Source organism: Gopherus evgoodei, chromosome 1 (assembly GCF_007399415.2).
Source record: "Gopherus evgoodei ecotype Sinaloan lineage chromosome 1, rGopEvg1_v1.p, whole genome shotgun sequence".
Taxonomy (NCBI): domain Eukaryota; kingdom Metazoa; phylum Chordata; order Testudines; family Testudinidae; genus Gopherus; species Gopherus evgoodei.
Window position 1 is genome coordinate 274,237,149 of NC_044322.1, and position 26,754 is coordinate 274,263,902.

The window sequence follows — 26,754 nt, forward strand, 5'->3', positions numbered from 1 at the left end:
GGGGTGGAGAGAGCTGTATACATCTACCACTTTCTCCCTTCCTACCTTAGTCACCTCTGCAAAAACATGGTTCATTTAGTCAGTGGTCCCTTTTCTCTAAGCCTCAATATGGTTACATGAACAAAATATGAAATTACACCATGTGGCATTATAGAAAGTGAGTCCTAGCCAGGGCACTGCAGGGTAGGGTGATCAGATGTCCCAATTTTATGGGGACAGTCCTGGTATTTGGGGCTTTTTTTTATATCATCTCCTATTACCTCCTCCCTCCCCCCCGTCCCAATTTTTCACTCTAGCTATCTGGTCACCCTACTGCAGGGAGATGATGTTACACACACACACTCTATGCTTTGTTTGTTTATCAAACAGCAAAGATTCCTCACCCAGCCCACCTTTGGACCTGGGGAAAAAAACTACAGTTGCCCTTCTCTTTCCTCATGTTATAATGAATCTTGGGGGAATTATTCTTTGCGAGGATAATTCTGCCTCTGGTCTTCTTGTTTCACTAATGTCAGGGCTAAGGGAGGGGTGGATGAGATGAGATGACACACACACACACACATATCCCTTTCCAAGGCTATTCAACCATCTTTCTCTGAAAAGACAAACAGCAGAGTTACAGTCAAACACTTTGTGGTATTGTTCTTACAGCCCGGCCCCTGGCTTCTGGAGACAAGTGATTACATGAGAAGCTCAGTTTTCGTTTACAAAAAAAGGATGTTTTTAGCTTTCACAGTTACAGGAAGAAGTTTATAAATGTGATCCAGAACTTGCATATTAAAGACTCAGAAACCAGAAGACAAGTCAGAATGCATATTGCCTTAAAAATCATGAGAGAGTTTTTTGTTTGTGATGTTTTTTAATTCATGATTTTTTTTTTAACTTTTTGGGTTAGAAATATTGTAAACAGCAAGAGAAAAACAGGAAGGCTTATGAAGACCGCACTAAAACCAGAGAAACTCCATTTAACCTGCATGCAGCACACGCGCTGTAGAGAAAGAGGAGCAGAAATGCCAATTAGTATCTGGTATTTATTGCGCTGAGTGCCTTCACGGGGTAGGTTCTCTGGTGTTTTATGAGACCTCCCTCTGCAAACGAAATAGCACTTTCTATTGGCTTTTAAATTTTGCCTCTTTGTTTCTTTTAATATTATAAACAATTTATATCCTATGTAGTAAACAGAATAGAATTTTTTTCACCTCAGGACAGATTAACATTAAGCTTCTACTTTCACACATGAAAGCATTTTCTATTAATACAATAAAAAGCTTTGTACCTTGCACAGTATCTGGATTTCATGCAAGGTAAAACACCAAACTCACAGAGGTCAAGTGGGAGAAAAAAGCTTTTATAAAGTATAGGCTATGCTGATTTCCCTCTCCCTTCCCCTCCTCCCCCAGCTCCCATCATCTTGCTTTGGCAGAATTATATAACCCAGGATGTAAGATGTGACATCTGTATTTTGTATTCTACAGTCAAAGTTCTATGTGAATTGAACAGCTCTTCCACTTACCAGCACCAGAGCTATAACCCCAGAGAAAAAGAGCACAACTAGAATCCGCTTAAGGCAAAAAATAATGCTAATGAACTGTAATCAACAATTTAAAGAACAAAAATTTGTACTTCTCAAGCTGTAGATGTTACTGCAATGGTTCACACATTACACAAAACATGGGAAATAGAAGAGGAAAAAACTTTTCTCACTCATTCCGGGTCAGGTCTGTGCTAGAAATTTTTGCCAGTATAGCAGTATTAGTTAGGGATATGATTTTTATGACATTTTTATACTGACAAAGCTTTTTAGTGTAGACGAGGCCCTATTCACAAATTCCTCTGGTTGTTATCAAGGCATGGCAGGCAAGGGAAAATTAGAAGATCTGCTTTACTGATATGTTTACTTGAAGAAGGAATTGATGGTAAAAGCTGATTAAACATTCCTTATTACTCCCAAAGCCAACACCATATTCTGGAATTAAGAAAGGATACCAGAGTTACCCAATAGCACTGTGCAAACAACCTATTTCCTTAACTGATAAACTGAGGCCTAGTCTTCACTGGATAGTTACCTTGATTGTATTTAACTTAATTTAGTGATTTAGTGTTCTCACATTACTGGCTGAGAGGCCAGCGGGGTGATACTGGGCAGGAAGAGAGGACACGCCACTGTGAGCTAGATTTTTAAAGGTAATGGAGTTCCTAGATATACAGATAAACGCCTAGTGGGATTTTCAAAAACACCTGGACACCAAATTCCCATTGAAGCCCAGGGGGCACCTATCTACATCTTTAGGTTACTATTACCTTTGAGAATCTGGCCCTGAGTGAATGGCTATATGGTCTCCTGGTGGAAGAAGTGTATGTGGCAGGGCAGTGCTGTGGGGGCGAGCTGGGTGTTGATCCTGAAAAGGGCAGACAGAGTTGCATGTATAAACACAAGTTGTTAAAAGGATGTAAGGGGCCAGAGATCCCAATTCTACATTACTAACAGTCCAGCTCTGTATCTCATCTACACAAGAAAGTTGAACTGATTTAACAAATCATGTTTTCAACCAATTTAGTTAAACTGCTGCAAAGCCCTGGGTAAACACACATTTTGGTTTAGCTTAAACAGATTCCTAAGTGATTTAAACTAAATGGAACTAAAATTCCACCTCCCTCTAGACTTTTGCTTAACTAAATCAATATAAAACAACACCTTAAATTAAAATGGTGCAAATTTCTCATCTGTAAGAGCCCTAAATCACTTATCTCTGGTTAATCTCATCCGCAAAACACAAATTCAACTACCTGCTGACAACTCACTGATGTAGCTTTGTACTCCACACCTGTCTCCTTCTGTCCAAAGTAAAATCTAAGCCTCTCTCTCTAACATCTCCTCATGGATGTCTAGCCATCAGCTCAACCTCAACATGGCTAAAAAAAAGCCCCCTAAGCACCTCCCGCCCCAGCCACTCCCTCCTTTCTCAATTACCGTGGACAATACCATCATCCTGCCTGTCACTAGGGTTGCCAACCCTCCAGGATTGTCCAGGAGTCTCCAGGAATAAAAGATTAATCTTTAATTGAAGGTTATGTAATCTGATGAAAGCTCCAGGAATACCTCCAACCAAACTTGGCAACGCTACCATTCACTCAGGTCCATAACTTGGGCATCATTGACTCAGAGCTCTCTCTGGGCCCTCACAGCTGGGCTATGTCTCTAAATCAGTATTTCTCAAATGTGGCCACTGTGGCCACATGCAGCCACCAGGGGCTTTACTTGAGGCCATGACAGCCTCCTGGGCTGTGAGTAGAAGGGGTGGGGAGGGCAAAGTAGTGCCTCCTCCCCCTCCCTGGTGCTCCTGGATGCACTGCCACCTTGGTGTTGGTTGCTGGGGCCACCCTCTGGAGTCACCTGGGGGCGGGCACAACGCTGTAGGAGCAGGCAGCCAGTGAGTTCCCCATCTTCCCCGGGGTGGTAGGGCACTGGCTTTGGGCTTCAGCTCAGAGGTGTCAGGGCAGCAGGCTCTGGCTGGAGGACTTCAGCCTTTACCCCTGGGCACTGGCTGCCTGGCAGCAAGCCCCAGGATCCAGTCCATTGGCTTCAGGCTTCATCCTCTGGCTCTGTCCTCCAGCTGCGGGACTTTGAGCTGTGAGTGCCCATCTCAGGAAGCAAGAGACAAGGGCTGGGAATGGAAGCCAGGTTTTCCAGAAGGCAGTGCAGAGCACTAACCACTAGGCAAGCAGACCAGGCAAGCAAAGGGGATTTTGACTTTTAGTATCTTCTGGTGTCTAGGAGTAAAAAAGTATCAGAATACAGTGAACAAATATGTCTGACCTTATCCAATCAAATGAGTCTCTTGAATTTTAAATGGCTGCTATTGTTAGATATAAAATCCAATAGTATTTGAAATAGCAAATAAGTGTTGTAGTGGGTGAGGCAGAGTGCTTTTTCATACAGAGATATCACCAAGAAAGGGTGCATGGAGGGATTGTTCCTTACCAGGATTCAAACCCCTGCCACAATATTTTTATGCATACCAAACTTTTGGTAAGACTTTGCTTTCACTAACCTTTCTCCCCCAGCCTCACAGCCCCATATTCAGATCCTCCTCCCATCTCATCTCATCCTTCTACAGCCCCACGAGAACCCTCCTGTCAGCTCCTAGCTCTCTGGGGACATTCCTCCTCACCCCCATCAGTATGTCCTTCATTAGCTCTGCCCAGCTGTGGTTTATAAATTGTTTAAATCTTTTCTAGGTACAGATAACGATCACAATTACCCAGAATACAAAAACACAGTCAGCTCAAAGTGTGGTTAGGCTCTGCCCTACTTTCATTGACTTAAGATGAAAATGCTCTGTTCGAGGGGTGGGGGAAGGGGGAGAGATAGAGAAGAAACCCACTTTGAGAAATACAACTGCATTTGTTCAAACCACATAGCCCTTTCCTGCTGTCCTGCTTTGGACCTTAAGTGAATAGAACAAAATGCTTTTGAGATGTGAAACCTGAGACAGAGGCTCAGATTCAGCATAGCACTTAAGCACTTTTCTGAACAAGGATAGACTTATGTACTTTTCTGCATCAGGGTCAGAGGCAGGCCCAGATCCTAGAAAGTATTTAAGCACCTAACTTCCAAGGCCAGAATGATTATAGAACATGGCAGGTGCTGCAGAAAAGGACTGAGATGCATTGGCAGAGTACCTCCCACAGTGCTTAATATATTAACCCATGTACCCAGTGACGTCTTTCATCATATTAAGTTAGTCAGTGGCCATGTCCAGAGAAGTGGGGTAGAAAAGAGCCCTGGACTTTCCTTGCTGTGACAAAACCCCTCTATGGGAAGCCCGCCTTTAGTTATAGAGGTAGCAAGTAGCCATGTTTGTCCTAAAAACATCAAAGTAATTGTACACCTACATTGCAATGTCTGCATCCTTATAGCATGACACAGCAACAATTAGCAGTGATCAAAAATCATTATTACTGAAATAAACGTGGGAGACCCTTTAACTTCCCTGCATGGAATAGGCTCACACAGAGTAGAATGGACGTCCATGTTTCAGCAGCAAGGATGATGCCCATATATATATGACCCTAGACTTGAATGTGCAGTTGCTAAACTTCTCTATATTGTGTTTTTTTTCAGGACCTTCACCTCTGGAAACCGTAAAGGACAGCTGAGATTTCACATCTCTGGGTCTATGACCTTGCCTAAGATAGGAAATATTTGCTGAATTCGCTCATCTTTTCAACCCCATCAGTGGTAGCAATGTTGGGGGAATACTAGCATACACAAGAGAGCAGCCACTTGCACTTAAAGCACAGGGTTGTGTGGCTCTCCTGTGAGCAGGGTTAGACAACACAGAAGTAAAACAGCAGCAGCACTGTATTTACACTAGTACTCCCACTGGTGGAGTTGAACTAGTGGTAGCAACAATAGCAAATTTCAGGGGAAAAGGTCTATTATAGTGAAGACCAAGGAGAGACTAAGAGGATATAGTGTGAAATATGATGCACTCACGGATGATAGTTATTAACACCGTTGACAAGGCACAGCTCGTACAGCCTAGGAAGTGTGAATAACAGAATACCCAGAAAACACATTAGAAAATTCTGGTAAGAAGTTTTTCATGCTACTGGAAAAATGTTATAAAGAGAAGAGACAGTAACAATAATGCACTGCAGTTATACTTAGTGCATCTATAGCACCTTGCCTCAGGATTTTAAAGCACATTACTGCTATTATTAGCTTTGGCCCTAATGGATAACATATGAATGATCTGTCTGTGTGGCTTATTTTTAAGGAAGGTAACTATATCAACATACAAGTCAGATGCTGCAATTATTTTTGGCATATTCCCTGCAAGGTTCAGTGGTGGTGGGAAAACATCTGGGCTTCCTTACTTCCCTGTCTCCAGTTCATCCCTTCCTTATGCATGATCCCGAGCCTGCAGGGATGGTGTCCCCCCCCGCAGCACACAGATCTATTATTTATTTTTGCTTGGGAGTCCAAGAATTCAGATACTTACAATATGACTGGATTTATGTACAGATCTAAGCAGAGATGGGACATATCCCTAGTACTAAGCTGTTGTATAATATTACGGTTCACAGTCTGCTGTCAAAACAGCTACCACCTTTCTAAGTTTATACATTCTTTGATCTAAATGTAGAAGTAAAAAGTGAACCATCTTGTCCATTTAGAAATAATTGTGTGCATCATCACATTTGTTGGGAAGCCTTCTGCCTTGAGAATCTGCAGCTGAAGGAACTTTAAAGAGACTGACTTGTACAGACAGGTTCATATGCTGCACTTACTGTAAAGAAGTAACCAGCATAGCAGCATAGAAAGTGAAAGCTGAAAATGAAGTTAATTCAAGAACATCTTAGCCTATCCCCAGCTGGTAGGTAAGCTCTAGCAGACGCATTCAGCACTAATCATTTCAGAGGTATAAAATAGGACTCAAAGAAAGAGATGAGGGATCCGGTGTGTGTGTATCCTTCTGGATGAAACAGGAACCATTTTAGATGTATTTCTCATCTGAGAGTGTTAGGTTGGCTTGTTCCTGCGATAGGTCCCAATTCAGCAAAATACTTAAATACATGGGGAGTTTTATTAAAGTCAATGGCATCATTGATTTGAATGGAATTCCTTGTATGCTTATGTACCTTATTGAGTCAGGGCCATAATGAGGTGGATTCAGTTCTGACTTATTCTCATGAAATTTAAGAGACAAATGCAAACATTGAGTGTTTTTTTTTAATGAAAGAGGATTTTTATTAATTTTAAAAATATACAAATATAGTTTATACAAACTGAGCTGTTTTCAGCCCAGAGTTCATAGCATCACATTTGTTAGCTTACATAATAGGAAAGTGTCCTTTCGGATTTAATCCATACAAAAGATAAAGAGACTGGTCTTATCTTTTAAGTGAATTGGTGCAGGAATCTTCTCTATGCCCACCAGGTATAGTTCAGTGACTGTTCTAACCCCTCCCCCTCCCCCACACTGTATCTCTGCACCACCATGCCTCAGCATTGATGTAAACAGCCACCTCTAGGGAAGATAAGTTGCAGAGGCCCATTCAATCCTTGGCTGCTCTACTGGACTATCAAGAGTGGGGTCGTTAACTGCCATCTGTGATTATGAGTTGCCTGATGTGTACATAGGCTGGGGAAAAAAATCTGTTCACTTGGCTACATGCAGATAAGATTTCAAAAGCTGGTTGCCTGACTAGAAAATGGGTTGTCCAGTTTCCAAGTTGTGGGCTCGTTCTCTTGCGTAAGTTATGTTGAAATACTGGTCCTGCTGTGATTGGCTAAAGGCTTTTCTCTGTATTGCACTTGTTCTGTTTTGGAATATTATGCCCAGGTTTCCGACTTCTATTCTCTAGTTTTTAGAGCCTACATTTTCCTTGAGAAAGGCATATCCCAATGGACTTCAGAGCCTAAGTCACTTGGGCATGTCTGAAAATGTTACCATGTCCATGTTTTGCTCCTGGTCCTCTCCCACCCTTAAAGCCAGAAGAGAATAACCTGAGGGGATTTGAAAGCATCTACATGAGACCTATTCATGTATAAATCCATCAATTCCACAAGTGCAATTTGTTATTCATAACAGTGCGAGTGTGGGCTTGTTTTGATTAAATGTATGATGGAAAACCCACTTTCTACCACCACTGTCTTATTGCAAAGTGCACCTGATCCAAAGATCACATTGAAATCAATGACAGTCCTTCCATTGATTTCAATGAGATCTGAATCAAGCCAAAATCTAAAGTATTGCCACCAAGAACAATATCCTGAAAGGAAGGCAGTTAAAAGCTTTGTTAAAACATGCATGTGCTGTCATTTATTCTGGATCTGATGCATTAGTGCTTTTTGAGAGCAAACCATTTCTCCTCCACACTTTTGTAAAGCCTTCGAGCTTTACTGTGGTTGACATTAATTAGGCCCATTCTTCTCCCCTCTGACTGGCACAGATCAAAGCTGCTGCTCCTGAAGTTACTCAGCCTGCCACCAGCCTTCCTTGTTGTCCTGGTCTAACAGATAGGAAGCTTGACTCTGTCTGTCCCAGGCAATATGATTTTTCCCCAGCCTAGGTCCATGCTTGTCTACTAGGAACTAGACCGAAACCCCCACATCTCAATTCAGAAAAGTAGATGGTAACAACTTTTGGTCACTGTGGACCTGGAGCTGGAATCAATTCAATCAGTGACAGAGGGAAAGGGCTAGAAGTCACATCTGCAATTCTTTTGTGCCATCTAGTTCCTTCCCATCTGAACAAATTCAAGGGAAGTCACGTATGGAATTAAACTATTTAGCTTGAATCAAAATTAGATTTTTCTGACAATAGTGCTACTAGATGTAGTGGCCCAAAAGCTCAGACAACTCTCCAGAAAGGAATCGTGAGTCAGAATGGCTCTCTTGGCTCCCGTTTTTGTCTTTCTTTATGACACCTATTCTCTCCTTTCCACATCCTCCCTAATCTGTCCCATCTTCCTGTAAGGCAATTACATGATACAACCAGAAGATTCCATCAATCTACATATACAAATATACAACATTCATGGGGTTATACATCAAAGGAATTGGCATATTTGGTATAGTCTAGTACCTGAGTTTATCCTGGTAAATTATCAATTCTAGCAAATTATAAGGCAATACTGATGCAAACATAGTTTTGGTAACATCATCAGAGGTCAAATCTGAGACATTATTGCATGTATAGGGAAAATTATATTTGGAATTCTGATAAAGTAGAGGGGCCATTCAGAAATCCAAACATTCATCATGCTCTAATACTATGCAATATATGAGATGTGGGAGTTTGTGCAAGCTCCACCTAGAAACATGGAGTGTGATCTGGTGAAGCAGGTTCATAATGAACACAGACCCTTTTCTCAGAGGTAGTGATAACATAAAAGCCATCAGCTGGGGGGCCCCGCTGCACATGTGCATACTGAGAAGCAACTAACAAATTTCAGCCAAGGACTCTGGAAAAAATACGACATGACTGGTTAAGACACAAGAGCATTATGAAGAGAGCTGGTGAGAGTCAGGTCAGTAATCCCATCTGTTAGGAACTTCCAGTTTCTTATGCTGCACTTGTTGCTTGTTGGGATTAAAACTCAAGCTCTTTAAGACTTGATATACAGAACCTCTTATGAGTCCAATCAACTTTTAACTTTTACTATTAGCAAGAATACATTAAGAATCCATATGTGCGCTTGTATAATTCCCTCAGCAAACCGAGGTGTGCCAGTCAGAGACCTGAACCAACCTCGTTTTCCTATTCCCTGAACAGGGTGTTGAGGGCAGTAGATGATAAGAATGCTATAAAGAAATTACAGACCTGCAGACCTCCAAAGAGGCACTAGGGTACATGTCAGGAGACGTTTTCTCCTTCTTGGGTGGGGATGGACAAATTACAATCAAGGTGTCTTACATAAATATCTCCCACTGAGTGTCAGCAGCAAAATCCTTCTTAACAGAACATACTTTACAGAGAGAGAGATTTAAACACTCCCACAAGCTAACAATTATGGTTTTACTTAGTCCATATTTTTCCAGAAGTTTTAAAAAGTTTTTCCATAATCCTGGGCAGATGGGGGGAGGGAAAGCACCATCTCCAAAACCCTTTACATCCAAATTGCCACAATACTTTTCCACACCATAGTTCTCCCAAAATTGGTTTCTTTGTCCCACTCTTTGTCTGAGAGACCCTTGTCTTTGTATTAATTGGGACAAACGTGCATATCATCCTTGTTTTAGAAATTAATAAAACAATACTTAGCACTTATATATTAGTTTAGAGCTCAAACCAATTTCCTATGGAGTGCGCACCAATTAAGCTATTTATAATACAGCATGTTAAGCATGTGCTGTGTGGTTTAGGTATAGACCACGAACATTAAAACTAACTAAAAGATCCCTCTGTTAGGAGCTAAAGTATTTTATTTATCCTTAATGTAATTTTCAAAGAGAGCAATCGTGACCATTAACAATGGAATGATTCAAGAGCTGTTAGCTACACAACCCAAGGTGCTTATTTTTAGGCCAAATAATCAGATAAGAACAGTTCACAGCTGGGTCAAAGCAATGGAATGAGATGGCTCTTCCCTCTGTGTGTTACACAACCATCCTAAAACAGAGCCATTCCTGAGCACAGCTGTGAACCTTTAAGAAATAAGTCAGTTCCTTTTGCTATTGCATGGAGTAAATAGAGGAATGTAGCAGGCATACTTCAGGTGTTGCATTTGCAGTGGGGCAAGGGTGGGAGGGAGTGAAATGCCATGTAGGTAGGGAGGACTATGTCCCACCTATCTTCCAGAGATGGGATGAGTAAGGGAGTGCACAGCACAGAGTGGCGTTCATGGTTGAGGAAGGAGCTCAGGGACAGTGATTTTGCAGCAATGCACAGAAATAAAGAGTGTCTGATCTTCGCCTACAGGCTGGAAACACTGATGAAGTTCAAAATTGCACAAAATATTGCTGTCACTGACTGCCTCCTCTTGACCCACCTGCCTCTCCATCTACTTTGCCGTCAGTCCCACCTATGCGGTATGACAGAGTACTTTGGTTGTGCTGTTGAGGAGCTTGTCATGCCAATTTCATTGAATAAATTTCTTTTAAAAATATCCTTGTAGAGCGTGGGGCAAGGCCTATTTCCTCTTTTCACTTTGAAGTGGGCAGCAGCCCAGGACTCTCGCTATTTAGAGCTAGTGCCAGAAAAAAAAATTGCAAGCTATTAATCAGAGGAACACCTTGCCTCTCCGCTGCCTGAGACATTAAAAAGAAAAGAGATGTGCCTGAAAAGGTACCAAGAACATACAGTCTACTTGTCTGCACAAACTTGGTTATTTAACTTTGTACGTGTGCTAATGAGGCAATTTAAGTTGGTTTCTCTTTTAAAAGGAAACTGTTCCAATATAAGTTATGGACCAAATTTTCAAACATTTGCTCTGAAGTTACAAACTCACAATGCCACCTGTGCACAGAAACATCTGTTTTCATAGGATATTTTTAGGGACACTGCTTAAATACTGATGTCAGTCAGATGAACCCAATCTTTATAGAACCTTATTTTCATAATTCTGTTTAATCCCCATGTCCGTTCCCACCCTCACCAGCTGTGACATCTATGTGTATTCTTTGCATCAGGACCTTGTATAACTAGCTGTTCTTTGAGGCACCTAGCATACTATTCAATGCAATACAAATACAATATTTGAAATTTAGACCTTATATACTGAGACAGTGTCCTCCTTGTGGTACCTATATTTTTAGATTAATACACTAAAAAAAAAAAAAAGAAATGAAATTTACTGTTCCTAACTAATCCTTTTTTCATTTTTCACTTCACTCAGCATGGCCAGTGAATCTTTGATTTACATGTACTGGCCCAATGCCAGTTTGTTTGGTTTTCCAGCACTGCAGGACAATTATTACTTTTTTTGAAAGCTCCTTTCGAAAACATTTTTATTAGTAGTAACTTTTATAATGCATTTCTCTGTCCCTTTTAGACAAAATCCTAACTTTTTAGAGTGTTCCTTTAATGATGATCTGCAGGGGGCAGCAGCATACTGCCAGATGACCATACATGATGGTGCTTTATACACATCCGCTGATACAATCAATAACAGAATTGACTCTCCAAACCAAGACTTGGTTGGCTGAAATATTATATTATCCCATTACAGTATGGCCCAGCTGCCCATAAAAAAATGAAGCTATGCAGTCCAGCTTCCAATAAAAGCAATGCAAAAGCTGGTGGAACTGTATTATTACACATGCCTGCAACTGTTTCCTCCAGTGCAAATATTATACAGTCATTTCTTGTATTTCTGAAGTGGCATGTTATGTATTTCCATGGTACAGGGAAGTGAAGGTTGCTGGTTGTGAAATCTTTCTCTCTCTCAACACACACACACACACTGACCCACCCACCTTTGGTATCAGAGAACAGTGTACAATTCCTGATGACATTGAATCAGAGCTTGTCAAAGTCTTTGAAATTCAACTGGTCCTTTTCACAAGGAGAGATTTTTCAGCAAGAAATAGCTTAGGCACTTTAGAATACAGGGAGAAGAGGGGTGTGCTGGGAGGACAGGCAATGCCCATGTTTCTGAAGCTTATGCATCACAACTGGAATAAAAAGTGCTGGATTGGGGCAGTTCTACTCTGCCACAGGGAGAAACTATGCACCTTTACCTCAGGAGGACATGGATCCCCTAGTCAGCAGGTTTAAGTTATCTCCCCACCCCTACCCCAAGGAAAAGTACAACTTAACGGCAGTGGCACATTCAGTTAGCGTGTCACACTCACTCAGTTTTGCCTGCCACATGTATGCAGCTGTCTCCCTCTCTGTATAGGCAGTGGATTCCAAGTGATATTATACCTTGTTCCTTTCCACACTGAAAAGTAACTGCCGCTCCCATGTACCTCTTCCAATCTCTGATCTTCCTCCCTTGTCCCATTGTAAGCTCCCAGGCTTTGACGCAAAGTTCCTACAACTTGGGAACAACCCTGTGGTTCCTGCGGAGGGGTTCAGAGAACACCAAGGGGGTTCCCCCCATTTCATCACAGTGGATGGGGTTGGCCTGGGTTCCTGCCACCACCATCTCCAGCAGCCTAACTACGCAGTCCGAGAACCAGTCCTTCAGCCAGAAGTAGCCCTCCCGGAAGGAGATCCGGAGGCTGACTGGGCCTGTTGGCATCCGAACACTCACACTGAAGAGGCAGTTCCCCTGAGAGCTGTCTCGCACCAGATAGGTCCCCACTGGCTCCTGCTGTAGCTTTGCGTGTGCTTCACTCACAGATAAGGGACCCCAGTAGAAGCCACTGGCCTGCAGGATATTAAGCGATCGCTCCACTACCTCCCACTCATAGCTGCGGAAGGCCCGGTAATGAGTGGGTAAACTGGATGGAACTGGAGCATGGGGAGTTCTCCGTTGCTGCCTTTGTGGAAGAAAAAGGTTATTGTGTGCGTTCAGTAGATCATCCGGCCTCCCTCTGATCATCTCTCAAAAGGCCCATGGATCCCAGAAAGATGTTATCTTTAATACACTTTCTTCTTTGCATTCAGCCTGGGGAAGAGAATGAAAGTGAGGCAGGCAGATAGGAGTTTTACTATCTTTCTAACTGGATAAACAAGCTGTCACACAAAGAAAGCTGGGGAGCAAGGACACTACCGGGAGGAAAAGGTACACAGAATTTATACAGCTGCAGAAATCAGTGATAAAAAAATTGTTCAGTAACTCATATTCTCTCCACCCTGGCTCTCACCTCAGCCAATGCAGGATTATTCCTTGTAACGGTCTGCTTACTCTAGTCTTAAATGACTCCAGCAAAGGGGCTTTCACCACATCCTTCGGCAGATTATCTTAATCTAATAAAGCACACTGCTGGGAATTTCCCAACACATTCCAAGTTAGAGAATAAGATAGGATCTTTCCTTACCAGGAAATCTTGTTCATTATCATTTAATGACTGATCAAAGGATTTCTCATATCTGCCTCCACTCTCTTCTTTGAGGACAAATATGGCTATGAAGAAACAGATGCTGGGAAGGACTAATTCCCACCAATACCCACAAGCTCCTGTAATCAGTTATTCAATTATAGAATAGCTCTCCTCAATGCAACAGAAGAAGGTGAAGCTCTCTGCCCCAGTCTCCAACAATATCTCCCATATCTGATGATCTGTTTAACCCTGAGCATGTGGGTCAGAATCACCATGAGTTAGATTTTAATCCCATTTATACAGCTAAGTACTGTTGAAGTCCAAGTAGTGATCTTCTCCTTAACCTCAGCCCCTTACCACTGAGAGTCTCCTGTATCACAGCCTCCTGGGTGTCTCTCCCGTGTTCCATGAATCCTGTTGAATAATTCCAAACCATATGCTTCTTCCCTAACAAGTTATATCCTGACAATCTATTGCTAATTGTCTGCCTGTTACTCCTCCTGTCTCTGTTCACAAACTGGAATAAGAATACTCCTCTTTCTAACTGTCATGGTCTCCTTCTCTGTTTCTGTGTTCCTACCAGGTTCCCTATATTTAGCAGTGTTGATTCCTGCACCCGGACCTGCTGCTGCAGACATCAATCCATCTAAGTTATTACAATTTATATATACACACACACATACACATATATAAACATAAAAACCACAGCCCGAGCTAGAGGCTTCTTCTGTATGAGAAGCCTGAGCTGTTACATACCACTTCCCCGGTGTACGAGTCAGTAACTCACCGCCAAAACCTTGCCCTCAATCCTCTGACATGCTCCATTAACCCAGTCACTCTCTCTTTTTCTGACAGAACATGAGGGGGAGAAGGCAAGCAAGCGAGCAGACTGAACTGCCCCCAAGCAGCCTATAGACTGGGGAAGAGACATGCTTCAGTTTCCTCTTACTTCACCTTGGGAAACTTCATAGCTTATCTCAGTCATACCACAGTACTACAGCAACAAAAACCAATGTCCACATTCCTTCAGTCAAAAGACAGGGATTTTCCATTCCCTCAGACTGGTCAGGCAAGCCAAACCCCAACAGAACCCCTGTGAAGCCTGCTACAGCAGTCACTGTTCTAAAGCTCAGCTAATCACATCACTCAATTTGCTCATTATTTTGAAGCTTCCTTTAATTTATTTAGTTTGATACTTGCACCAGATTGACTGCTCTGTAGCCTGAAGTCCTCCAATGGTGGGGAAGGTATAACACAGGCAGAGGGAGCCAAGCTTCTTTCACATGGCCCTGCTAACAGGTGTTACCCCTTACCTAAGAGTGGGCTTTGGAGGAGGGTACAGGAGTTCAGTCTCCATCATCCATTGTCCTTCTGCTGAATCTACCAACAAAGGACTAAGGCCAGTTGTCATGGTGATTTTGGGGATGTGGACACTGGTCAACTAAGGCCCCATCTTTGCTAGCCTTTTCCCCCACTAATGTTTCTCATTGTGGTTAATAATGACACAGCAGCAGCACCACCAGTGGCACTAACAAAGGGAACTTTTCTAGACATAGAACTGTGACTATACCGTCTGATCTCTCATTGGGAAACTTTTACAGTGGCAGAAAGCTTCACTTTCTAGTCCTGAAAGCTTGTGAGACACAGAACCTTTAACCCATCACTGGGAGGATAAGGAGAAGTCAGCCACTGGCAGGTTGATTTTTATTTATTTATTAAATAAAGCCAGCTGTTGGAAGCTGCTCCGGAGATTTGGAATGCCAGAATAAATCCCAGGGGAGATTGATCAGTGGGCAGAAAGCAAGTAACAGTCGAAATTGCATTATAAATGCAATTTATCACAGAACTCACCACCTCAGATGAGACAAAGTAAACACACACACACACACACACACACACACACACACACACACACACACACACACACACACACACACACACAGAGTTAAATGGATATACCCAGCCTGTAACGTGCTTTGAGATCAAAGGTACTATAGAAATGTATTACTACCACTATTTGCTTCCCATGATGTAGCTACAGCACTGAGTTGAGGAGGCAGGTCCAAAACCTCACTTCTTTCAATTGCATCCCTTTTGGCCAAATCAAGACATCCAAATAGCAGTTTAGCCAAGTCAGCTCAGCTATGACATGTGACTTCAAGGGTATAGGTTGTAAAGCAAAGAAAATTGCAGCTTCAGGCATATAGATCTGATTTTTCTGCACCTTTGCATCTAAACTCCCCAAAAGGCTTACCTCTTTCAATTTGCCATCCATCGGGATAAGCTTTTGGACATAAGGCCCAGGAATATCCATTTCCGAGAGTTCCAGCACAGCACTTCCTAACTTTTGCAAAGCCCCAAGCAAGAATAGCTTCTCACCTTGAAAAGTAAGAGACATCAGTTAAACTGGTGAGCAAGTCCATCAGTAAAATACAGTGGGCCCCAAGTTTGCCCATCTTGATCTATATCAGCCCAGACTTATTTGCTCTGCAGTGCATTTCAGATGGTGTGTGACGGAATGTACCCGTGTCCACACCTTACATACGATTGTAATAATCTTTGTACAAAGTATACCTTGTGAGATATCATTTAAAAACTCAATTTTCTGATAAATAATATCATGGCAAAACACATACAACACTGTTACATGCAAAGTTATAAACATAAGCTGAGACCATTACTTGGGCCTGGTAAATACTGGGGTGAGGGGGGGAGAAATCGATCTAAGTTACGCAACTTCAGCTATGTGAATAACGTAGCTGAAGTCGATGTACTTAGATCGACTTACTGTGGTGTCTTCATCGTGGTGAGTCGACTGCTGCCGCTCCCCCGTTGACTCTGCCTGCGCCTCTCGCCAAGCTGGAGTACAGGAGTCGATGGGAGAGCGCTCGGGGGGGTTGATTTATCGTGATAAATTGATCCCTGCTGGATCAATTGCTGCCCGCCGATCCGGTAGGTAGTGTAGACATACCCTAAGACTGTGACTACACTAGCACTTTTGTTAGTATAACTTATGTCACTCAGGGGTATGAAAAAAACAACACCCCTCTCAGTGACATAAATTACACCTACAGAAGCTCCAGTACTGACATTGCTATGCAGCGGGAGATACTCTCCTGACAACATAGCTACTGTCGCTTGTTGGGGGTAGTCTAATTATGTCAACGGGAGAACTCTCTCCCACTGGCATAGAGCAGCTAGACAGGAGATCTTACAGAGGTGCAATTGCCTTGGTACAGGTGTCTGGTGTAGACATATCCTAAAAGTATGTTTTCCAGAGAAGACTTGGGAATGGCCAAACCAGTTCCTCAGAGGCAAAGGGCAAGCTGATGCCTCAGCCAGGTGTGAACAAGGCTGATGGACCATTACCCGTGAAGCGGCCATTTTTGGGCTTGGCTACACTTGCGAGTTACAGTGCAATAAAGGAGCCCCGGGTGCCCTAGCTCACTACCTGTCCACACTGGCAAGGCATGTAGACCGCTTTGACTCCGCGGCTACAGCACTGCTGGTACTCCACCTCGGTGAGTGGAATAATGTTTGCTCCACCCCCACTGGACCGCCGCGGCACCAGTGTGGACGAAGTGTTGCATTACATTGTAGCCTCCGTAAATGTCCCATAATCCCCTTAAGTCAAGTGGCCACTCTTGTCATTGCTTTGTAATCATTGCAGGAATGCAGATATGTCCTTTGAAAGCTCCGTTTCTGACAGCCGGCTGCTTATCTGCTTTGAGACAAAGCAACCATTACTGTGGAATGCTGTGTGAGAGAGAGGCGGAGAGGAGAGTGGGGTCTGTTGCTGTCTGAACTTACAAGACAGCATGCTGACATGCTCTCAGTCCCCCAAAAACCCACCCTCTTCCCCCCTCACATACACACAACACACTCCCTGTCACACTCCACCCCCAGTGGTTTCCCCAGGAATTGAAATTGGGGGGGGGGTGTTCGAATTTATAGGGGGGTGTCAGGACCAATGAGATAAATAAAAGAGATATGAATAAAGTAAATGTTTTGTTAGGATTATGCAAATTTAACATAAGAATAATGCAAGTTACACCAAAACACATAACAGGTCTAGATTTCTAAAAAAATATACATTTAAAAAATGTATTTAATTTAAATTGACTTTTGAAAAGTAAGCCATCATGGGGTAAGAGGAAAGTCCTCTCATGGATCAGTAACTGGTTAAAAGATGGGAAACAGGGTAGGAATAAATTATCCGTTGTCAGAATGGAGAGAGATAAATAGTGGTATCCCTGAGGGGTTGGTACTGGGACTAATACTGTTCAACATATTCATAAATGATCTGGAAAAATGGGTAAACAGTGAGGTGGCAAAATTTGCAGATGATACAGAACTATTCAAGATAGTTAAGTCCCAGGCAGACTGTGAAGAGTTACAAAGGGATCTCACAAAACTGGGTGACTGGGCAACAAAATGGCAAATGAAATTCAATGTTGATAAATGCAAAGTAATGCACATTGGAAAGCAATCTCAACGATACATACAAAATGATGGCATCTGAATTAGCTGTTATCACTCATGAAAGAGATCTTGGAGTCATTGTGGATAGTTCTCTGAAAACATCCACTCAATGTGCAACAGCAGTCACAAAAGCAAGCAATGTTGGGAATCATTAAGAAAGGGATAGATAATAAGACAGAAAATATCATATTGCTTCTATATAAATCCATGGTACATGTACACCTTGAATACTGTGTGCAGATCTGGTCACCCATCCTAAAAAATATATATTGGAATTGGAAAAGGTACAGAGATAGGCAACTAAAATAATCAGGGGTATGAAACAGGAGGAGAGATTAAAATGACTGGGAATTTTCAGCTTAGAAAAGAGATGACTAATGGGGATATGATAGAGGTCTACAAAATCTTGACTGGTGCGAAGAAAGTGAATAAGGAAATTTTATTTAATCCTTCACATAACAGAAGAACTAGCAGTCACCCAATGAAATTAATAGGCAGCAGGTTTTAAAAAAAACAAAAGGAAGTACTTCTTCACACAATATAAAGTCAACCCAGGGAACTCTTTGCCAGGGGATGCTGTGAAGACCAAAATTATAACAAGATTATAAAAAGAACTAGATAAATTCCTGGAGAACAGGTCCATCTGTGGCTATTAGCCGGGATGGGGAGGGATGCAACGCCATGCTCTGAGTGTCCTGGCCTGTTTGCCAGAAGCTGGGAATGGGCAACAGGGGATGGTCACTTGATGATTACCTGTTCTGTTCATTCCCTCTGAAGCACCTGGCCTTGACCACTGTTGTAAGACAAGGTACTGGGCTATATGGACCATTGGTCTGACCTAGTATGACCATTCTTATGAAAAATTTAATTATAATAATAAAAATGTTTAGTTCAGAAACTCCCCAACATAATGACCTCTCAAGATAGCAACAATGTGAGATAACAACCTTGGCAAATAATGCATTTTAAAAATCTTGGCCTACTAGGAAACATATTTATATAAGTTTCCATTCCCAGGCCTTGGCTACACTGGCGCTTTACAGAGCTGCAACTTTCTCGCTCAGAGATGTGAAAAAACCACACCCCTGAGCACTGCAAGATACAGCGCTGTAAAACGCCAGTATAAACAGTGCTGCAGTGCTGGGAGCGTGGCTCCCAGCGCTGAAAACTAATCCCCACAGGGAGGTGGAGTACATGCAGTGCTGGGAGAGCTCTCTCCCAGCGCTGGTGCTGCGACCACACTTGCACTTCAAAGCGCTGCGTGCTCACACGGCAGCGCTTTGAAGTTCCGAGTGTAGCCAAGCCCTCAGTCACAAATCTAGCATTCTGGAGCAAAGTGACTAAAATATAGTCCAACAAACAAATGTTTATTTAACATGCCCCTCACTTTCCCCTCCACCGCACTCCACTCACCGGTGTTGTCTGTGGTCAGTGGAAACTCAGAGTTCAGAGGTGCTTTCACGTGAGTACACCTCCTAGGTGGGGGACAAGAAGGCACCTTGCTTGTTCCTCCAGCTGCTCACTGTTTGCTCTGGCCACGTCTGTTCGTCGTGCCACTGTACACTCCACTGCTCTGTTGCCAATGGCCCTGCACAGTCACCTTCTGCTGCCACCTGCCACTGTGACCTCTGCGAGTTGGTCTTTGAGGTTCCATCAGCTCTCAGTTATTTCAGCTGAGCTCTCATTGGGGAAACATCGCTGCTAGTGCAGTCTGGGCTGTCTCTTACACAAAAACACTGTCCTCACAGGAACACTGTCCCCACAACAGGACTAAGCACTTAGACCTGATTGTCAGTGATTTCAGCTGCAATGGTTACTTCACAGAACAAAAGACTCTCTATGGAGCCTAATCAGCTCTGTCTTTAAACAGTGGAGAGGGACAGGTCCCCACCCTCTCTCTTGATGCCTTCAAATCATCACAGGCTAAGTACAGTTCTACTGCCCTTTACTCATACAATAAGAACAACATTTCATCCCCCCCGCCCCCACATTCAAGTGGTTTGTAACCCAACCCCAGCCAAAATCTATCACTTGGACAACACAGATCTGTTTGCTGGATACCTAGGTAGATTAGGTGTGAATGTAAATATAATCTGGTCCCACAGCCCCAGCTCATCACTAGCTGTCAGGGAGAGCTCATTTAGACTTTGCTTACAAATCATCATTTGATATTATTAGGTTGGCCAACATCATGAATGCACTGACATCAAAAAAAAAACAACAGCTGTATAAGGAAGCAAGGAAGCTAGTCTATGTTCATACTTTTCAAATCTAGTATACTTCTTCAGATACAGATATTTTATCATACACTGTATAAGCTTTTAAGTGTGTATTAATGTTTCAGTTTAAATTCAGATTTCCAAACAGTCACTAAATTGGTATGTAACTAGCTCACAAAACTAGGGGGGGTGTTGGGCAAATTCAGGGGGGGTGTAGGGAAATCCCTGCCCACCCCCGATTTGAAAAGCATGTTGCAGCCACTTGCATGCTGAGATAGCTACCACAATGCACTGCTCTCTGTAGCTGTTGCAAGAGCTGCTAATGTGGCCACGCTAGTGCGCTTGCAGCTGTCATCGTGGACAGATTGCAGCACTTGCCCTACTGCGCTCTACAAAGGCTGGTTTAACTCAAAGCGCTCTATGTCTGGATGTGTAGCCATGCCCTTTGGCAGGAAAAAAGGACATCTACATCTTCTACATCTTGGCAAAGAAACAATATGAAGTTCCCTTCCCCACAGACTGCCTGTCACCTTGCTCCCAGCTGGAAATGCTTTGAATTTAACATAGTTTGTTAAGTTAGGCACCGGTTGCATTTTATTTTTATTTTTCTTGCAACCATTTCTGACTTTTATGCTCTATTGCTTGTACTCACTTAAAATCTCTTTGTAGTTAATTAACTTGTTTTATTGTTTTATCTAATCCAGTGTGTTTGAACTGAAGTGTCTGGGAAACTCCATTTGGGGTGGCAAGCTATGTGCACATTATTTCTATTAAAGGAATAATTGACTTTATATAATTTGGATTGTCCAGAAGAAGGCTAGACAGTACGGGACATACATTTTCGGGAGGAAGTCTAGGACCCGGAGTGGGTTGGGTTGGGGTCACCCTGCATAACCAAGGCTGGCAAGAGCCCAGGTGTGGCTGGCTGGCTGCAGCACACACACACACAGCTGGGAGTGACTTGCCTGCTGGAGAGTGTTTGTGAGCAGTCCAGCAGCCAGGCACTGTAAAGGGCACCCCAGGTTAGAAGGCAGGGGTGACACAACTACTCATTAGTCTGGATTGTACCCTGGGTATGTCACTTGACGACAGTCAAAGGATAGCTTTATTATCACTGCCTTCAATGCTCTGGCCTGACTAGCAACCCAGTGTACATGGTGGATACCTCAAAAACAGCTCTCAGTTGCCTCAGAAGCATCAGGAAGAACTTTGAAATTGTCACGGTCTTTTGGAATTTTAACAGTGAAAACTGAAAATGTCTTCAAACTAATTTTAAAAACTGTTCGGGATCTCAAAGATTATGCTTCCCACATAATGCTCAAGATAGTGATTGATACAGTGCCTAACATGAGAAGCATCTTGTTTACATTTGTTCTGTGTGTCATTTGAACAGCCCATATTCACTATTGAACCATCTGAATGCAGCCCCAATCAATTTTGATTTGAGCTCTTCTGCCTTGATTCCAACAACCTCTACAGCTGCCTTTTATTCCTTCTGCTGGCCCAGTTACCAAGGCTGCTCTGTCAGCAAAGAGAGCACACGTCCCAAAAATACAATGTACAACGACTTGTTCAGCTACAGACCGGTTAGTGGATTCATCAATAGGCAGAAAAATAAACCTAGCTTTCTATACATATTTCGGGGGCACTTCCCTAAGACCTTGTCTACACTACAGAGTTTCATTATTTCTATTTAACTGGACTGCTTTGCAATGTTTATAGTCCACGCCATGAAGTGCACCCATACAAGGGAGGTGTATTTAGCTGATTTGTAGTTCTGCCACATGTCCACAAACTCAGTGTAGCTGCAGTGCTTTCTGGGTATCTATTCCTGAGTTCTCAGAGCAGCTCCAGGCTGAACTCTGGGCAATTCTGAAAGGCCTCAATATATTTGTGGGAGGAGGGGTCACACTCCCACAACTCACTGGGGAAATTCTCTGCTTCCCATGAGGTATCCCATAAGTCCCCTGGAGCACAGCAACATATTACAAAGAATTTCATGCAATCTGGAGTCCAGTCAGAATGCTGAGCTTGCACATTTGTGTCAGCAGCAAAGGTTTTAATTGGATCCTATAAAAGTGTATCATGAGTCATGCAAGGTGGCGGCAGTGAGAGGGTGAGGAGTGTTCCAATAGAGAGCCCAAGAGTGAAGCTGGAAAGGAGTCCTATCTGTATACTTTAATGGTTACCACATGCTCCATCCACATTGATGCTAACCTTATTTAAGCTGTTACCAGAATACTGTAGTATCCACACCAGCACTAAACACAACTGAGTCTCAATCAAGGTTGGTTCTAGGGGGGAACAAACAAACCTAGGCTGAATAGTACACAGAGAGGCTTGCCTGTAGATGAAGGTGTTACTGTTATGCTAACAGTGTCAACTGCCATTCATTTCTCTAAGACAGTTGCAAAGTCTTAGACCCGTTCCTTCTCTATCCTTCACTCTGTGGATATAAACATAGGTTGATTCAAGAATGAGGCCATTTATTTATTGTTTGTTGATTAAGCCCATTATGATTGGCAAGTTACAGGGTATTTGGAAAAACTCAAAACTGAAATTGCATCTACTGACCGTACAAACCAGTGTTCAGCAAGGAAGCAAATGTATAGCTCTCCTTATACTGCAATCTAGTAACAGAAGCCACATGTAGAGAGAGTGACATTTCCTGCTTCCATGCATTGTATATTAGCAGCAGAACAATCATGTACAGGGAAGGAATCAGTTCTACAGGCCTTGCAAAAGGATTGCTCTTATCAGACAGCTTTTCATTAAGCTGCTTGGCTCTAGCAGCAACAGCCAGGTTCATTACAGCCCTGTAACTGCAAAATATCAGAGAGGCCATTGCTCTCCTAAAAGCCAAAACATGTTTTGCAAGAGCTGTAAGTAACCAGTTGCAGTTTAGTTACTACAAACCTGCTCTGGTTTGCTTGTCTAATTTAATTATCAGGTGGCAAAAATAACTACTACTGAACTCTGGCCTACAGCTTGGAACTATTTTTCTCCCTCTTAAACAGTCAAACTGTTTTGCAGCAGCCATATTGGCTGATGCTAAGTTTAGGAGACTTTAACAGCTGCTATTTAGCCTACTCGAGCCTGACTAAAAAACTGAATTGTTGCTTGCCTTTGGTGGTCATTGGCCAGCTGTAGTGTTGTCAAAATCATGATTTTATCTTGTGATGCAAGAAGCTCCAACCTTCACACAAATCCCAGCCCTGCTGGAGGAAAACCCTTGACTCGTGGTCTTCCCCACCTTCTGGAGAAGAGCAACTGATAGAGCTGCTGCAGGAATAGCTCTTCCCCCTCCTCTTGGGAGCACAGGGACGTTTTTTTGGGTAGAGGATGGGGAGATGGGGAGCGGCTGACACCATTCTCGCAAGAGAGGGGGAGGAAGCAGAAACAACCCAGAAGCTCAGGGTGGCTTGGCTCCCCCTCTCCATTGAAAAAAGGAGCAGCTTCCTCCTCTTCCTATTTCCCTCTGCAACATCAGGCCTGGGAAGGTGAAGCGGGGGGGGGGGGGGGAGCGGGGGCGGGGAAGAATAAGCCCTGGATCTGCCTCCTACCCGCCCCCTCCTCCCCCTCCCCCCCCTCCCCAGGCTGGTAGAGGGGGTGAAGAGCCACCGGAGATGCAGGAAAAAGAACAGGAGTACTTGTGGCACCTTAGAGACTAACAAATTTATTTCAGCATGAGCTTTCATGGGCTACAGCTCACTTCTTCAGATGCACAGAATGGAACACAGAGACAGGAGATATTTATACATACAGAGAACATGAAAAGGTGGAAGTATGCGTACCAACTGGAAGAGTCTAATCAATTGAGATGAGCTATCGTCAGCAGGGGAAAAACACTTTTGAACTGATAATGAGATAAAGAGATGCAGGAGAAGCAGAGATGCACTGAGGGGTAAGGGGCAGATGTGGGACAGGGGTGGTTTGTTATTAATTGATGGACTGGAGGATGGATAGATGCAGGGTGGGAGGGCACAGAATTAATTAACATTTTGGGGAGAAGTTGGCTGCCTCCTGGTACAGAGTTTACAGTAGACCTCTCATAGCAGGGCCCAAAACCCATTTTATAAATCTGGAAGAGCTGCCAGTTGTGTGTCTGTCTGTGTCATATTTACAGCCATCACAGACCAGATCAGAACACTAACAGACAACACACTCAGACTTAGGCATGTTCAGCAGTGCATTTTTCCTTGGTCTCATCCCATCCCCAGTGCAGTACTTCTATGAATAATATCATTTACGTCCATTCACCTGCCTTCTGACTGCCAGACTCTCCTCAACCCCTTCTCCTTCCCTTTTCCCTGATGCAGCTCAATCCTCTTTACTTCAGCCCCACGCAGGCACCATCCCCATCTCACTGGGGCTCAGTTGCTGCTGTGCCAGGTTGAGACCACAGAAATAACTTCTCCAGAAGTAACAGGCTGTCAGTGGTTTCAGCATGGTGAGACGACTGGCCCACTGATCAGAAAAAGGATATTGAGTGAATGGTGCTGAGGGAGATCTAAGAGGTAACCAGTCATAATGGATAGTTTCAACTACCCGGGTACAAAACTGGTCAAGTGTTACAATGGGAAAGGTTTCGAGAAAATTTCTTGACAGTTAAATGGTTGCTTCTTGGAACAGTTAGTCCTACAAGCACACAGGAAGAGAGGATATCCTTAACTTAGTCCTAAGTAACCCACAGGAGTTGATTGAAGAAGAAACAATAGTCAGGCCCCTAAATAACAGTGATCACAATATAATTAAGGTCAATATCCTCAAAGGAGGGATCGTATAAAAAAATTGCATTGACACACTAAGCATTAGAAAGGGGGATTCCTGCCCACCTGCCCTCTCCATGAAAAGGAAGCTAGAAAAAAAAAAAGCCCTGAAAGTCAAAGTCACCACAGAGGTTACTTAAACAACCCTAATACAGTCACAAATGTATGCAAACAAGGAAGCAAGAAGGGAACCAAAATGGCTAAAACGCAAGGTTCAAGAGGCCATTCAAGCCAAACAGGTATTATTTGTATTGTGGTAGCACTTAAGAGCCCCCGTCACTGATCAGGACCCCACAAGCCTAGGCAATGTACTAAACATGCACAAAAAGATGGCTCCTACCCGAATGTGCTCACAATGGAAGTAATCTTTAAGAAGATGGCATCTAACCCTAGTGAAGCCAATAAACTACAGAAGGCAATAAGTACATTGAGGTTAGGATGGTTTTGATGAGATTGGGTCAGCAAATAGCAAAGATATATATAAAAACTAAAGTGTTTTTCCATAGATCAGGAAACTTGTGAGAAAATAATCAGGTCTACTAGACTACTAGTAAGTAAAAGGCACAATTAAGGAGAATAAGGACATTGCTGAAAAACTAAATACATCAGTCTTCACTATCAAGGATGTAAAAGAGATATCTCCCCCAGATCTATTATTTTCCAGTTATTAAGGTTAGGCACTATCAGACTTTAAGGTATCAAGAGAGGAGATGCTGAGACAAACTGATAAAAAAAAACAACAAGTCATGAGGACAAGATGGTCTACACCTAAGGATTCTGAAGGAACTGGTGGAGGAACCGGCTGCAAACAAAAACCGGCAATCTCATTAAAATCAGCTATTCTATCAAAGGATTGGAAGACAGCAAATATTATCTTTTTTAAAAGGCACTACTACAGAAGAGTAAGCCTCATCTCACAGTATCAGATAAATTTATTGAGAAATCTATTGCAATTCTATGTCAACAAGATAGTGGATAAAGGAGAACCAGTTGACATAATTTATTTTAACTTTTACAAAGTTTTGGTTGAAGTCCCTCACCAGAGGCTACTGGAGAAAATAAAGCAGTCATGGGGTGAGCGTTAAAGTATTTCATCACCGATTACAGACAGGCCAAGACAGAAAACAAAGAGTAGGAATAAGTAGTCAATCTGCAATATGGAAAAAGGTTAACAGCAGTTAGCCTCAGGCCCCAAGGTTCCATACTGTTTAATATATTTATTAATTATCTGGAAAAGCAGGTGAACAGTGAGGTGGCAAACAGTGCAGATGACAAAATTATTTAGCTTAGTTAAAAACATTGAAGAGAGGAACTTCAGAAGGGTCAAGCAAAGCTAGGTAAATTGGCGACACAAGGTCAGACTAAATTCAGACTAAATTCAGTGTTGATAAATACAAGGTAATGCAATTTGAACTACTCATACAATTTACAAGATTCTAAATTAATTGTAATAACTCAGGAAAGATCTGGACAACACTGTAGACATGGGATGGGCAAACTTTTTGGTCTGAAGGCCACATCTGGGAATGGAAATTGTGTGGTGGGCCATGAATGCTCATAAAATTGGGGGTTGGGGTGCAGGAGGGGATGAAGGCTCCAGCTGGGGGTGTGGGCTCTGGGGTGGGGCCAGAAATCAGGAGTTCAGGGTGTGGGAGGAGGCTCTGTGGTGAGGCAGGGGATTGGGGTGGAGGGGTGGGAGGGTGAGGGCTCCGGCTGCGGATGGAGCTGGAGATGAGGGGTTGAGGGTGCAGGAAAGTGCTCTGGGCTGGGACTAAGGGGTTCAGAGGGCAGGAGGGGGAATCAGTGCTGGGGCAGGGGGTTGGGCACTGGAGGGGATCAG

The 26,754-nt window shown here is 43.0% G+C and overlaps 1 protein-coding gene across 1 annotated transcript in view; it reads right to left on the bottom strand.

The window, feature by feature from the left end:
* Positions 1-8,303: 8,303 nt before the first annotated feature.
* The window catches only part of LOC115643797 (suppressor of cytokine signaling 1-like), a 29,992-nt gene continuing 11,541 nt past the window's right edge, over positions 8,304-26,754 (bottom strand). Inside the window, exons 2-3 of the mRNA XM_030547796.1 lie at positions 15,699-15,823; positions 8,304-13,068 (exon numbers count right to left, since the gene is read on the bottom strand). Of these exons, the coding sequence (XP_030403656.1) occupies positions 12,490-13,002 (513 nt within the window). The 5' untranslated portion in view covers positions 13,003-13,068; positions 15,699-15,823 and the 3' untranslated portion in view covers positions 8,304-12,489. The remainder of the gene's footprint in view (positions 13,069-15,698; positions 15,824-26,754) is intronic.